At 41.7% G+C, this 13,665-nt stretch overlaps 1 protein-coding gene across 1 annotated transcript; it reads left to right on the top strand.

The window, feature by feature from the left end:
• The first annotated feature begins 640 nt into the window (after positions 1 to 640).
• Positions 641 to 8,103, top strand: socs2 (suppressor of cytokine signaling 2). Its single transcript, XM_077006448.1, has 3 exons — positions 641 to 926; positions 1,744 to 1,983; positions 3,188 to 8,103. Exons 2-3 carry the CDS (start codon positions 1,857 to 1,859, stop codon positions 3,652 to 3,654), a joined length of 594 nt encoding a protein of 197 aa, XP_076862563.1. The 5' UTR covers positions 641 to 926; positions 1,744 to 1,856; the 3' UTR covers positions 3,655 to 8,103.
• The last annotated feature ends 5,562 nt before the right edge of the window (positions 8,104 to 13,665 follow it).

The following is a 13,665-nucleotide window of genomic DNA, read 5'->3' as shown; positions in this document are numbered from 1 at the left end:
AAAACGATATTGTACTGGTTTTGGTTTGTTGCTTTGTTCTGAATCAGAAGGCAAAATCCTACTGCTTTGACTCTGACACTCAATAGTGAAGAAATTTTCTTACTTCAAGACAGAGGTATAGCAATTTTTAAAAGGCAAAATACAAATCATTATTTTTATTTATATCAATTATGTTTTAATAATTTTCTGCACTTGCTGGTTACATTTATATTGGCTATTCTGACCTTCTTTCATCTTTTCAATGAAATGGAGATATTACTGTTTTAAAATGTGTATCATGTGCCCTCAATCATTTAATACAGGACACATCTACTCATTGGCCTTCATTAGACTACACTTGTTTTTAAAGTGAGTTAAAAGCCTTGAAATGCCAGTGAGTATACATGCTGGGAATTGTGATGTGAAGTCGTTTGGATAAGAGCTTCTGCTGAAAGGAAATGAAAAGTATCACCTACAAAAGTTGTAGTCATAAGTGAAAAGTATTTATTTCGTCGTAGTTAACATTGGTTTTAATTAACGTAGTACCTGTCCAAATAAGCTTGACTGGTGGGAATTGACCCTGTTAACCTGTCACAAAAAATGTTTGGCACCACCTTAAAAAAATCTTCGCGCTTTTGTCCACGTGACACTATTCCTGGAAAGTTCTTGGAAATTGTTCTTTTGTGTACGGCAATGTTAAATGGCGATTAGGTTGTTAACAACAAACACCAAAGAAAGACATGTTAGCGCCGAGGTCTCGACAGATTCAGGACCCAACAGAATGCATATTCTTTCTCCGCTGGCTGTTTGGTTCTGCGTTACGGCGGACACGGTTTTAATCTTGTGCGACAGGCGACGTGCCGGTTTGACAACAGCTTCTGGACCCAGCAGCTCCCTCCAACGAGCCGGACACGGCAGACTGGCTGTAGATGCCGAGGCGGAAAAAGGTCCGGTAGCGTCGTGTTTTCTTTGGGTTTGTCGTGTTAACTCGTACGCTGTTGACCCAAGACACGAATAATACAGTCAAGAGGCAATATAATTGACTACAGACGGTTTGAAATGACATGTCAAAGTGCAACGAATGTGGCGGTACCGATGAGGTGGTTCGTTGCAGCAGCTAAAGTATCAAGTGGAGATTTAATATCTGCCAAGTGAAAGTCACCGCAGTCTTTGTTAATTTCAAACAAGATAGGGGATAAGTAAAGTGTATTTAATTGACGTTGTGGTGGCCTATATCCTGGTTAATGTCCTGTAGCCTTGCTCGTGTGATACAGCCAGCTGCTTACTTGTGTCAGTGTCAATAGTTTTATTAAGATAGAGTCCCTTGTATAGTTTGTAACTCAATTGAAATCGCTGCTTACAGGACAAACGCGCGCATATGGTGTAATGAATTATTCTGTAATTCTGCAGTTCTCTGTGTCCTCATCATTTGCCAGTAAAGACTGGTACGAGTCCAGGCGTTTTCCTAGTAGATACGCTGCCAGTTCGGGGAAGACTCCGTCCACTCTGGAGCGTTTATTGGGAGTCTCACGCCGAGCTTTACGTGTGACTGAAAGAGAAGCGCGTTTTGTTAACCGACCTTTCCTGTTGTTCTGTGTGATAGCGTCTAAAATCCCTTTTTACGCCCAACATAAGAACATGCCTGCCAAACAAGCAGGTCATTTTTGACAGCACATTTGGCCAGGATTGATTGTATGTAATAATACACTACTATTGATTTCACCTCTTTTCACACACGCAGTTTACGACTTTATTTATTTTTAGGTCAGAGCGTTCATTCATAAACACAGTAAGGCTGACTGGATACTGTACAAGTCTTTGACTGCACATTTTTGGACTTTTGCACACATTTATTGGATGCGTTGCGGGGTTCTCCAATGACCTGTCACTCCTCCGACTCTACGGAGACCATCGAAAATGACAGGAGAGCAGAGGCAGAAACCCGAGCCGCACAGTCCGAAATGGGACGAATTTCCGCAGCTATGAGAGACCTGAAGAATACCGGTAGGTCTAATGATGTTTGCACTCATTTGCATGACTTCACCACATTTGTTTACTATTTGGGCGTTTCGTTGTTTTTTTCCAACCATTGCACAGTATATGTTATATAGTGTGGAAGAATAGGATGATTAAGACAAAAATGAAACACGAATAACCGTCATCCTTTCAAACTTTAACACCTCTCGTTTGCACCATTTTAGTTGTATAAATTAACCGTAAAACAATAATTGCATTTAGTTTCGTGTATCCGGCAAACAAATACGAAGTTAAGATTAATAATGAAAATCGTTATTTTTTTATAAACTATATTTTATAATGGTTTTTGTAGTTGTGTTTGAGTGCATTTTTTAAATCTGTTCAATCGCGCTTACTCGATTTTAATAAAACCTATCTTTTATTTGCTGCAATAACCATGAACCAAGCTGCCTAAAACAGCGCACCTGAATTTGTTCTCAAGATTTTTGTTTTGAAAACTTTGGCATATTTAACCTGTTTCCTGGAACGCCTTTTCTTTTTATCGCTTATCTAATTTTCTTTTCTTTATTGTTGCTTATCGTTTTCATTTCATCGGACCAGGGAGTGTCCGACAGAAGTTCCCAGTAGACTATATGTGTGTGTGTGTATGTATGTATGTATGTATGTATGTATGCATGTATGTGTGTATATATATATATATATATATATATATATAATGGCACACATACACATTTTGGCACACCACACCAGGAAAACAAAAACCAGTTACATGTTTTAATATTGTAGTATGCAGCTAGTTTACATTCCAACAGTTTCTTCATATTTCCAGTTTAGCTTGGTTGGGCGTAGTGGCGGGATATAAACTGGATTGATGGGGTTGTATAAAGAAGAATGCTGAGGGTTTTTTCCTCTTTTTTGGCTGTACTGTGTGGTGCAGGGAGGCGAGCTGTACTACTGTAAGTGCAGAGTGGTCAGTGCAGCAGAACCTGGAGCAGCACATCTGGAAAGACATTGGCTCACAGAACAAGCCTGGTTCATGAGCAGTAGCAAATAACGTTTCTGTCTGAAATATAACAATTACATAACCTATGGTTCTGTTACTACTCATGTAGAATAGAGTATCACACACACACACACACACACACACACACACACACACACACAAAAAAAAAACTCAAATCAAAATCATGGAAGCTAATATGTGTGACTGTATGGATATTTTTGTTCTCAGGCTGGTACTGGGGCCGCCTGACAGCCAATGAAGCCAAAGAGATCCTTCAAGATGCATCGGAGGGTACATTCCTGGTCCGTGACAGCACCCAAAGAGACTACCTCTTCACCATCTCCGCAATGACATCGGCTGGACCCACCAACCTGCGCATCGAATACAAAGAAGGCAAGTTCAAGCTGGACTCTGTGGTGCTGGTCAAGCCCAAACTTAAGCAGTTTGACAGCGTGGTACACCTGGTGGAACATTATGTTCAGCTGTCGAGGACTTCCTGTAAGGGCGGGACTGCTCCACTGGTCCCGCCCAATGGAACAGTGCAGCTTCTCCTAACAACTCCCGTGTACACAGCCATACCTTCTCTTCAGCACTTGTGCCGCATTGCCATCAATAAAACGACACGACAGGTACAAGAGCTCCCACTTCCTAACAGACTGAAGGACTACTTGACGGACTACACCTACAATGTATAGAGACTAAAGAACTATGAATACCACAGTCACCAAAATTTTTAGCACTACACAATCTATAATGAGAAGCCTTAATGGGCACTATGGACTCAAGATGTCCTGCTCAACCCAAGGTATATGTTACCAAGGTAACTTCTTGTCAGGTCATTGAGAACTACAGAAGAATGTTTATTGTCCTTGAGGAAAGACCTGTAGATGTTCTACAGACTTGGCCTGTTGAGTTTACCTTTTATGTGTAGGATACACTGGTCTACACAGACTGCTGTAAAAGCACCACTCACCAGGTGCATTCTTGGGGAGTTCCACTTCTAATGATGCATCCAGCATCAGACATGTCTTTTTTTGATTAAATGTGTTTGTCATGCATCAACACTGCAGAGATACGCAGGTTTTTTGTTTCTGTATGCATAGTTGCTCTCCAAATTTTATAATGACTGATAATTATAATTATCATCGTTATTATAATTATCTGCCAGTAATAATTTCTTTAAAAGAAAATGGACAATAATGTTGATTTATCTTTGGTTGTTTTTTTATTGTCACTATGTGCGATTCTGTTTTCGAGGACACAAGGAGATTTCCAATATGACCCTTATGATTTTGACCAGGTTTTTATTGACTGCATTTGTGTCTTCACATGAAGTCAGTATAAATTCCCTTTTATGTTGATCTGTTACAACCTCTTACCTTAACCATTGTCAGAGAAACCACAGCTGAGATCACAGAAAATGGCAACCCCTGCTTCTCGTGTTAGGACTCCCTGGGTTATTTTCAACTGGGTTTCTAAGAAGAGTTCTAAATGGAAGACTGTGTTTGTGTCTCTGGGAATGGAGTCATTCATCAGTACAACACTTCACTTTATCAGTTTGCTGTTTTAGCCTCTCAGTCAACCAGCCTGCATGAGATAACTGTATACAATGGTGCTCAATTAAGTCAATGTTCATTAATAAAATGAAACAAAAAATGTTCCATAAGTGCTAAACATGAAAAACATGAATCCTTTTTTCAAAATGTATTTAATTCTATAAATTATTTTATGGTTGTGCAATACTTATTTTCTCAGAGCGTGTGTATGTGTGTGTGTACACTTAAAACCATTGTCAACAGTCCAACGTCATTGGGACCCACGTCTTGGTCCAGGACCTATTGCAGACCACTTTGAATGTGAACCACACTTGGGTTTAAAACTGATAAAGCTGTTCTACATATATTCCCATCCCCACTGTAACACAAATACCGTTTTGCACTAAAAGTGTCTTAACAAATCCTTTTGTTGGGTTTGTGGGAATCCAGCAGATTTCATATAAAATGGAATTTGCTGTACTATCATTTTTGCATGTTTTTGTCTCTGGTAGAATCTGCATATAGTGTGCTTTGTAATACCTGTTTTTCATTTGTATGTCCACTCCACTTTTCATTGCTTCTCTGTTCGGACCCATGGGATACTGGTCTGTTACAGTTTTTCTCAGTTGCTAAAACACTAAAACCCATTGGCTGAACAAAGTTCTCAGTTGCCGGAACTCATTTAGGCAATTGTTCAGTCTGTTGTCTATACTTAAACCATTTCACATGGTAAAACACAATTTGCAGCAAAACTAAACATCTTCTCATTCTCAAAACACATTCAGCATTATAATGCACGTCATCCATTCTAGTTAACACAAATGGCAACAATTAAATGCAAATAAAGCACCCATCATTGATTAAACACAATCACTCAAAATTGATTTTACTTCTTTCAAACAATGTGACACAACATACATGGATGCCTGTGGTGATAGGGGTGAGAAATCATGTCAAGGCTGTACACGGCACACGAGGCTTCTTCCCCTGTTGCCTCAGGAGGGAAAATAATGCTTGTGATGTCAATGAAGTGCTCTGGCCTGACCAGCCCAAAGACAGACTGATCCCTTGTTTAGTCCTTTGACTTTGTCCCTTTCACTGTAGTATCGTATACTGTACTACAGTGCATTGTAGGCTGTATACTGTGCAATATTGTAAACAAATTGTATGGCCCTGAAGGTTGTGCTTTCCATTTGTTTACTGACTGCTTAACATATTTGACTGGTTGTAGGTTCATATCAACCAAGAAAAATTGTAGTATCACAGAAAGTTTGTGAGCTGCAGGGTACAGTACTGTAAAATAGGGGTTTACGAGGAGGAGGAGGAGGAATCAAAAGAAATTGTAAGAGCAAAGCAGTAGTTTCTACTATGATAGAACATGTTTTCATTAATCAAAAGTCAATGATGGAAAAATATGAAATTTGTTTGAGATTATGTAAAAAAAAAATGTAACAATGTGTTTTCTATTTTTGGTGTATTGTTTACCGACTGCTTGAGAGCAGTGTTTGGTTTTGAGCACTGGTAAATCTGTTTTGAGGCGAAAGCTTGAATTTGCAACAGGAGTCAGAGGTTTTGTAAAAAACAAAAAACCTCATTACTGCTTGAAAATGAGGTTTTGTGTTTATTGGAGCAAGGTTTCAGAAATTGTGTTTTAGCAATTGAGCAAAACTGTAACTGGAAAGACTGAATTGCATCTACATTTTCCTCTGAACTTCAGAATGACTTGTGTAAAAGCCTGAAGACCTAGTGAACGTCTCTGAAAATCTGCAAGGTGCTAACCTTAAATTACTTAAATAACATTAGTGTCTTTGTTATAGTTACAAGGCATTGAGGAGCTTCAGTGGCAGATTCTTGCAAGGTCATCCAACCCTCATTAAAGCAAATGGGATGTAATTTGCCATCTAAGTTGATCCTTAGCTTGAACTGATAGCATTAAGTGCAGGTTTAGGGTTAAGGAATTTCAGCACAGGTCATGTTAGTGTGACTGATGTAGGCTTGTTCTATAGTCCTTTTTACCCTTCCATCTGTGTTTGGGCACAACCTGGTATGCTTCCCAGTGATTCACACAACATGTTACACTAAATTGGTTCAAACAGCTCAGAGGAGTGGTCAATGCTATAAGTAAATGTGAAAGGCTAGCTTATTTTTTATAATTGATCTCCCAACTTACAATCACATATAACTCTATATAGCCTTTGGACAATTTAAGTAGTGAATTATTTTTCCCTGTTTTTAAATATGTGTCTAAAAATATGCATACTTTCTAAGAATAGCCACAGTTTCCACCTATGTGCTGTAACACTTTTGAACGTATGCAGCAGTGTTGCTCAGTGCTGCTTTTTTATCCATAAAAAAAAGCTATTATGAAACATGGGGAACACTGTTCCTTTATGACACGTTTAATTTAGTTAGTGGTCTGACAACATTCTGTGTGAATATATGACAAACTGGTGTATAATGTCAGTACAAAGAGTATGCCAAATTTGTGTAAGTAAGCCTTAAATTTCTTTGTATAAAGTACTGTGAATATCATAAAATTGAAATGTATTTGAAATTCAGACATAAGACATTTTATTTATATACCACACTTTCATGATAGTGTCACCTCAGTGTGTGTGAATATAGATTTTCACAAAAAAATTCTCTAGAGCAAAAACATGGCCATGAGTGGCAAGGAAAATATTTGTGAGATATGAGAAAACCCATCATGCTCTGCTCAATATAATTTGAAATTTAGATAAGTGGATTAAAGAGGGGTAATATGATTATACAGAAAAAAAGATTTATGAGGTTGTCCATCAATTACATTAATGCAGTCTAGGCTGACTAATAATATTTTACCCTGAGTTGAAACCCATTTTGTTTTGCTAATTTAACCACAAAAATGTAACAAAAACATAAAATACAGCTGCAGGCCCAGATGGCAATTATATGGGATTACTTCAGTGGCATTTCAAGGCATTTCTGCATGTCTTGACAACAGAACTTAAAAAGCACCTTCCACAAACATACTCTCTCACACAAACATAGTCTAGATGCATGATCATTAAGTGATCATGAGGGTCTATATACAGTAGTTGCTGTTCAACATGCATAATTTTTTTCTGGACCTAATCTGCACTTGTGTGAAAACCTAAACTACAGAATACACAAAGTATAATTTATTTTAATGTTACACTAATCTTGACTGATTTAAGCGTTATCATGCTTATCATGGAAAACATTTTACTTGATCTTCTACTGTTTACATGTGTAAAATCTGACTGTCGTGTAATTGGGACAGTGTTCTTATAAAGAACAATGAAGTAACATCATATAAATATACATATACATTTGAATCTACAGGAAATACATAAAGACCAGGCATTTTGCACAATTGGATTTATAATTAATAATTATATTAACAATGACTACTAATGTCCGATATAAAGCACATTGTAAACTTCACACAAACATATAGGGGTTTCTAAGTCAAATCAGATGGCAGATTATGAAAGAAAGAAAAGAACGGCAGAAATGATAGTGTTTGGAGGCACAGTGTCAATGTTACTATATTGTTAATGGTATGTCATCAACCTTTGGCTGAATCAGCAAATATCTTGAGCATTAAACATTTTATTATTATAACCTTTATTTAACAAGGCTAGTTTTCATTACACTTATCAGTCTCTTACAAGGGTGTCCTCCTGGCCAAGATGGGCATATGGAGCTTTGTCAGTGTCACCATAACCTGAACCTGAAACCATTATTTCTTGGAAAAAAAAGCATGTGAAATTCCATCAGGTATTTAAAAATTCTGGTTCGACTGGTTCGGGTCGAAATTCAGGTTTGGGTCGAAATTCAGGTTCAGGTTGAAATTTAGGTTCAGTTCAAAATTCAAGTTTGGGTCGAAATTCAGGTTCAGGTTGAAATTTAGGTTCAGGTCAAAATTCAGGTTTGGGTCAAAATTCAGGTTCAGGTTGAAATTTAGGTTCAGGTCGAAATTCAGGTTCGGGTTGAAATTCGGGTCGGGAAAGCATCTAGGGTACTTGGGAAGAGCAAACAAACTTAGAGCTAATCAAACCCGCATCTGTACAATCAAAAACATCTCAGAGGTCATTCAGAAGAGCGTCTTTCTGCCAAGGTTCCTGTAAGGCAGGGGTACTCAACTGGCGGACCGCGGTCCGGATCCGGACCCGAACGCAGTCCTGTCCGGACCCAATCTCATTCCTGATTAACTGGATACGGACCAAAACAAAACCGTAGCATTTATATCAGGGCTATTGAAAAAACACTCCGTCACGAGTGTTACGTTTGCCACCCCCGCTCAACAACTTACGTTCGCCACCCCCCCCCCCCCCCCCCCCCAACAACAAGCCTGCCTGGTTGACGCTTCGCGAGCGGCGCGAGGGTCCGCGCGGCGAAAATGACGTAATCGCTATGGCTCCGCGTGTGCGCGAGTGCCTCGCGCGCTGTCGGTTCGCGAGGTCGTGCACCTCTCGATTTTTGTAACTTCGCGCCGCGCTTCAGCGCAATGAACAAAGTCACGTTTTCAGGGTTCATACACCTTTATAAGGTGGAATTCAAGCACTTGTACGCCACTTTCAAGGTCCATTTCAATATTTCCCAGCATGTTAAACATAATTAAGTAAAAAAAAACGCCCAATCTTCACGTCTTCACGTTCTCTCATGTTTCGTCCTGGAATTACAAGAGGCTCGTATTTGTTAACCTAATACAAGAGAACTATTCAGTCAGACAGATATTTGTTGTGAAACCAAGTAGTTACAATTTCAAGCATTTTAAAGTACTTTAACCTAAATTCCAGCACTTTTCAAACCTGAAACATATAGCAACATTAAAATTGGTCAGGTAAATGTTCATTCCCCTGTTTTGAGGGGTGTTTCTACCGCATATCGTTCCGGACAAAACGCCTATCGTTTCGGACAAAACGCTCGCGAAAGTATAAACGCCTCCACCGTTCGCGCACCGTCGTGCCCCCCCCCCCCCCGCTCAACAACTTACGTTCGCCACCCCCGCCGCACCGGACCTCAGGTCACAGGTATCTGCCAAAACTGGACCGCGGACAAATTTAGTTGAGTACGCCTGCTGTAAGGGTTGCCACTAGGGCTGAACGATTTTGGAAAATAATCTAATTGCAATTTTTTATCTATAAATTGCGATTGCGATTTAAAATCGTGATTTTTCCCCATTGTTCCACTTCAGGAAACTCTGTTTCGGGGGGGGGGGGGGTGTAAACAGAGGCGGTCTTTGCATAGAGGCGTTGCTAGGCAATTGCCTTGGGCCCCTCCCACTGTAGGGCCCCCTTGTCTAGCTAAAGCCAGGTTCACACTACACGACTTTTCAGTCGTCAGGTTTTTGTGCCGTTCGCACTACACGACTGGTTGTGCTGTAATCGCAAGTCTTTCAGTTGTGGCTTTCACACTACATGACTGATCGGTGACGTGGGCTCACGAATTAAACGACTGGGGAATCGCCGACTCATCTGGCTGCCGTCCAAAAACACGAGAACACGAAAATGAAACACTCGCGAGAACCAGCAACACCACGAAGAAAATAAAAACAACGTACATGTACTCCACATTTTCGTTATTATTATTTTTTTTTACCGTTTAACCACTCCATAGTTCCAACATAGATATAGTCAATCGCACTATTTCTCCAGTGCTGTCACAATAACTTAAACACAGTCTTGTAGTAAAGTTGTATGAAGTTAGACGCTGCTGTTGACTCACAGTCGCCGACTGGGCTAGATATTAAACATGCTAGATATTAAACATGCTAGATATCTGCCGGTCGTCTGCGATGAGTTGGCGACCACTCGGCGAGCGTCTTTCGGTGCTCGCTCAGTCGTGTAGTGTGAACTGCTGAATGATCCCCGATTTGCGTCCGACCACAGTTTCTGTCGGCGACTGAAAAACCAGCCTAAAATCTTGTAGTGTGAACCTGAACTTATTTCTCGCATATTAATGTTGATGGGCCCCCTAGCTAAATTCGCCTTGAGCCTCCAAATTGCTAAGTCCGCCACTGGGTGTAAAATGGACTAAATTTAAGTATTATTATTATATCGTGATCGATCGATCGCCTGTGGTTGGCGCCAGAGCGAACTACTAATTTTTTAGTCTAAGACGCTCAATGCGTGAGAGTTGGCAGCCCTGCAGGTATAGCAACTTGGCTAAAATATGTGCGTGAGGGCGTTTGGTAGCGCATATCCAGTGTGTTTAACAAAGCCATGAAGCCGGGCTTGTTCACTATATTAACGGGCATCATGTCTTTCACTATGAACTTCGTTACTGCCCGAGTTATTTCAGCGTGCCGCTTCGAATTACATCCATAAGGAGTTACACTTTCAAACGGTTCGGTCAGTGAACCCTGTCTGCTGGACCGCGGTCAAGCTATCCGCGCTTTCGCGATTCATCCGCGCTTTAAATCTTATTGCGCCTATATGCGTGATTTTACGGTATTTCGCTGCTCACCGCATACTAAAGCTGTATAAGCGCAGAGAAACACTTTGGCGTATTTGAAGATGCAGCACTGGTCGTTGGCATTTTAGCCTTACAAATATCATACGAGGCTTTGTGGTGTTTTTTTAATGCTGAAGGTTTGTAGTGTTACCTCGCGTCGTAGCAACAGTAGCAAGGCATGTTTTGCAGGGTACCTGACGTTGAGCAGCATCTTTTTAAAAGCCAAAGTAATTTCACACAACTTATGTGCTGCCCCTCTTTGGTATTAGACTTTCAGTTGTGTCAGCTTCTGTCGAGCCTGAAGCCATTGTGCAACAAGTTAAAGTGCGCTGTGTTAACTTCACTTCTCCACCTCCCTGCCTCCTGCTCGGGTTTGCTCCGTTCGTCCTCGGCTCGCTCCCAAGTCACGTGACCAGTTTAAATCGCAGCCTGTGCGATTAGACAATCGCGTTTTAAAAAATCGCGAAATTATCGCAAATGCAATTAATCGTTCAGCCCTAGTTGCCACCCAGCCGTGCCCTCCTTATAAAGAGGAGCCTACCACCAGTATCCCTATGAGAGAGGCACCTAGGAATTTAGGTGTTCCCATGACCCGGAAGGGGTCTCCTTTGTCTCCCGTTCCTGCAACTCGGAAGGGGTCTCCTTCGTCTCCCGTTCCCGCAACTCAGAAGGAGTCTCCTTCATCTCCTGTTCCCGTGCAGTGTTAATTTCGTTGATGAATAATTTTTGTCAGTTTTCATCAACGAACATTTTTTTCATGACGAAAATGAGATGATAACTAAATAAAAACTATACGAAGGGATAAAATTAATAAACATTTTCGTCAACTAATAAAAACAAGATGAAAATATTGGCCAGCGACGACATGCAATCAGACCCGATTTAGTTTTGTGAAAGGTAGGGATAAATTAAGAAGAGATCCAACAGTAACTACTTTAGCGTACACGGAGAGGCGGGACAAACCGGGTAACTGTCCAATCAGTACTTCAAATTGCACAGAACCCCAGAAGACCATACCAGCCTGTGAATTGTGGTCACTCGTGAAATTCAACTCTAAGTTAACTCAAAAATGTCAGCAGGGAGAAAGATAAGAGGTGATATATGGACACATTTCTCCTTTGACAAGACGGTGTGTAAACCATGTGGGACGATGTCGGGAAAAATACGACAAATAAAATGACATCTGCAGGCTATGGCATTGCTGTTTTTACAGCTCCCAGTTTTATATAGAATGTAATATGTATTGTTCATAAACTCCATATGTTTTTCAGGTAGAGCAGGCTTACTGGCCATCAATGTTTTGTTATTGTTATGCTCACTAACTACAAGTTCAGGTCAATAAAGTTGTTTGGAAATCTGTTTTTGTATATATTGCACATACAAACAATATTCTGTAACTGGTTAATAAATGTTTCATGTTGTGCAAGTGTATATAATGACTATTACACCATTTATATTGTGACGCTGAAGGAGGAGGCACTCTCACACAGGCACGAAACTTTAGACAAAGACGAGCACAAGACATTGCGCGAACGCACATTAAATAGGTGATTAACACAAACCCTCATGATCTCGAGACAAGGCACAGGTGCGACAACGAACACGCTCACAGACAACCCACACCCACAGAACTACGAATATGGACATAACGACACGCAGACAACGTAGCGGCACTCCCATAGTGAAGGGTCCGGAGCTGTGACCGTGACAGAGCCCTCCACCAGGGGCTCGCTACTCCCGGAGCATCCCGCGCAGCTGGAAAGCCCCGAACCTACGCCGACGGGCAGGTCCGGAGCCGCCGGGATTACGAGCCTCCGAGAGCAGTCTCCCCCAACGGCGGGAATCCGCCGCGAACAGCTCTAGAACACCCTCCCTGGGAAGACAGGGGAAAATACATTAAACAATGGCACAGTCACAAACACGCACATGGGAACATGAAACACAAGAGGTACGAAAGGGAAAAGGAGACTAGGGAGACACACGGGGATAGACAAACACACAGGAACAGGCAGCCATGACAGCGCTCCGGCTGCCTGCCAAAGCGCAAACGGTGGCGCGGTCCATCCTGGGAGCACAGACGCAGCGGGCGGTACAGGCGGCGGAGTCCCTCTAGTCTTCGGGATGCGACTCCGCGCGCGCGTTGCGCTGCTCGGGGCTCCTGCTGGCCGTGCTCCCGGTGGCTTCCCTCGGGGAGCTTCGCCTGTCCTTCTGGGCGCGGCCGGAGTCCTGGCTTTGTGGGCGGCTGACGTCGTCTTCCTCCCCGTAATACACGGTAGAGTCCTGCACCGGGTCGGGTACCCGCGGGTACCCACGGGTACGGGCAAATAGATGCTGAAACGGGTGGGTTTTACACATACCGAAATGTTACGGGTGGGTATGCAGGCGGGTAAGTTAAAATACGGGTGGGTATGCGGGTGGGTAAGTTAAATAAGTGGTCATTTTTAGTAGGCTTTTATTTGCTACGTAATGAACATAGTGTTACATTTTGCCTGATTAGCGCCTCCCGATGGTGTTGGCGAAGCTCAGGGGAGCTTACTTATACCGTAGCTCACATATGTCAAAGTCAAGGCCCGCGGGCCAGATCCGGCCCGTGAATTGATTATCTATGGCCCCCTGGATGATATTTAATTACTGTTAGAACCGGCCCGCAGGCCACAGCCGCCCGCTGGTGTTTTGCACGCACAAACACTACATTCCCCACAATGCAAC

This window comes from Brachyhypopomus gauderio, chromosome 5 (assembly GCF_052324685.1).
Source record: "Brachyhypopomus gauderio isolate BG-103 chromosome 5, BGAUD_0.2, whole genome shotgun sequence".
NCBI classification, from domain to species: Eukaryota; Metazoa; Chordata; class Actinopteri; order Gymnotiformes; family Hypopomidae; genus Brachyhypopomus; species Brachyhypopomus gauderio.
This window is presented reverse-complemented; position numbering and strand designations above follow the sequence as displayed.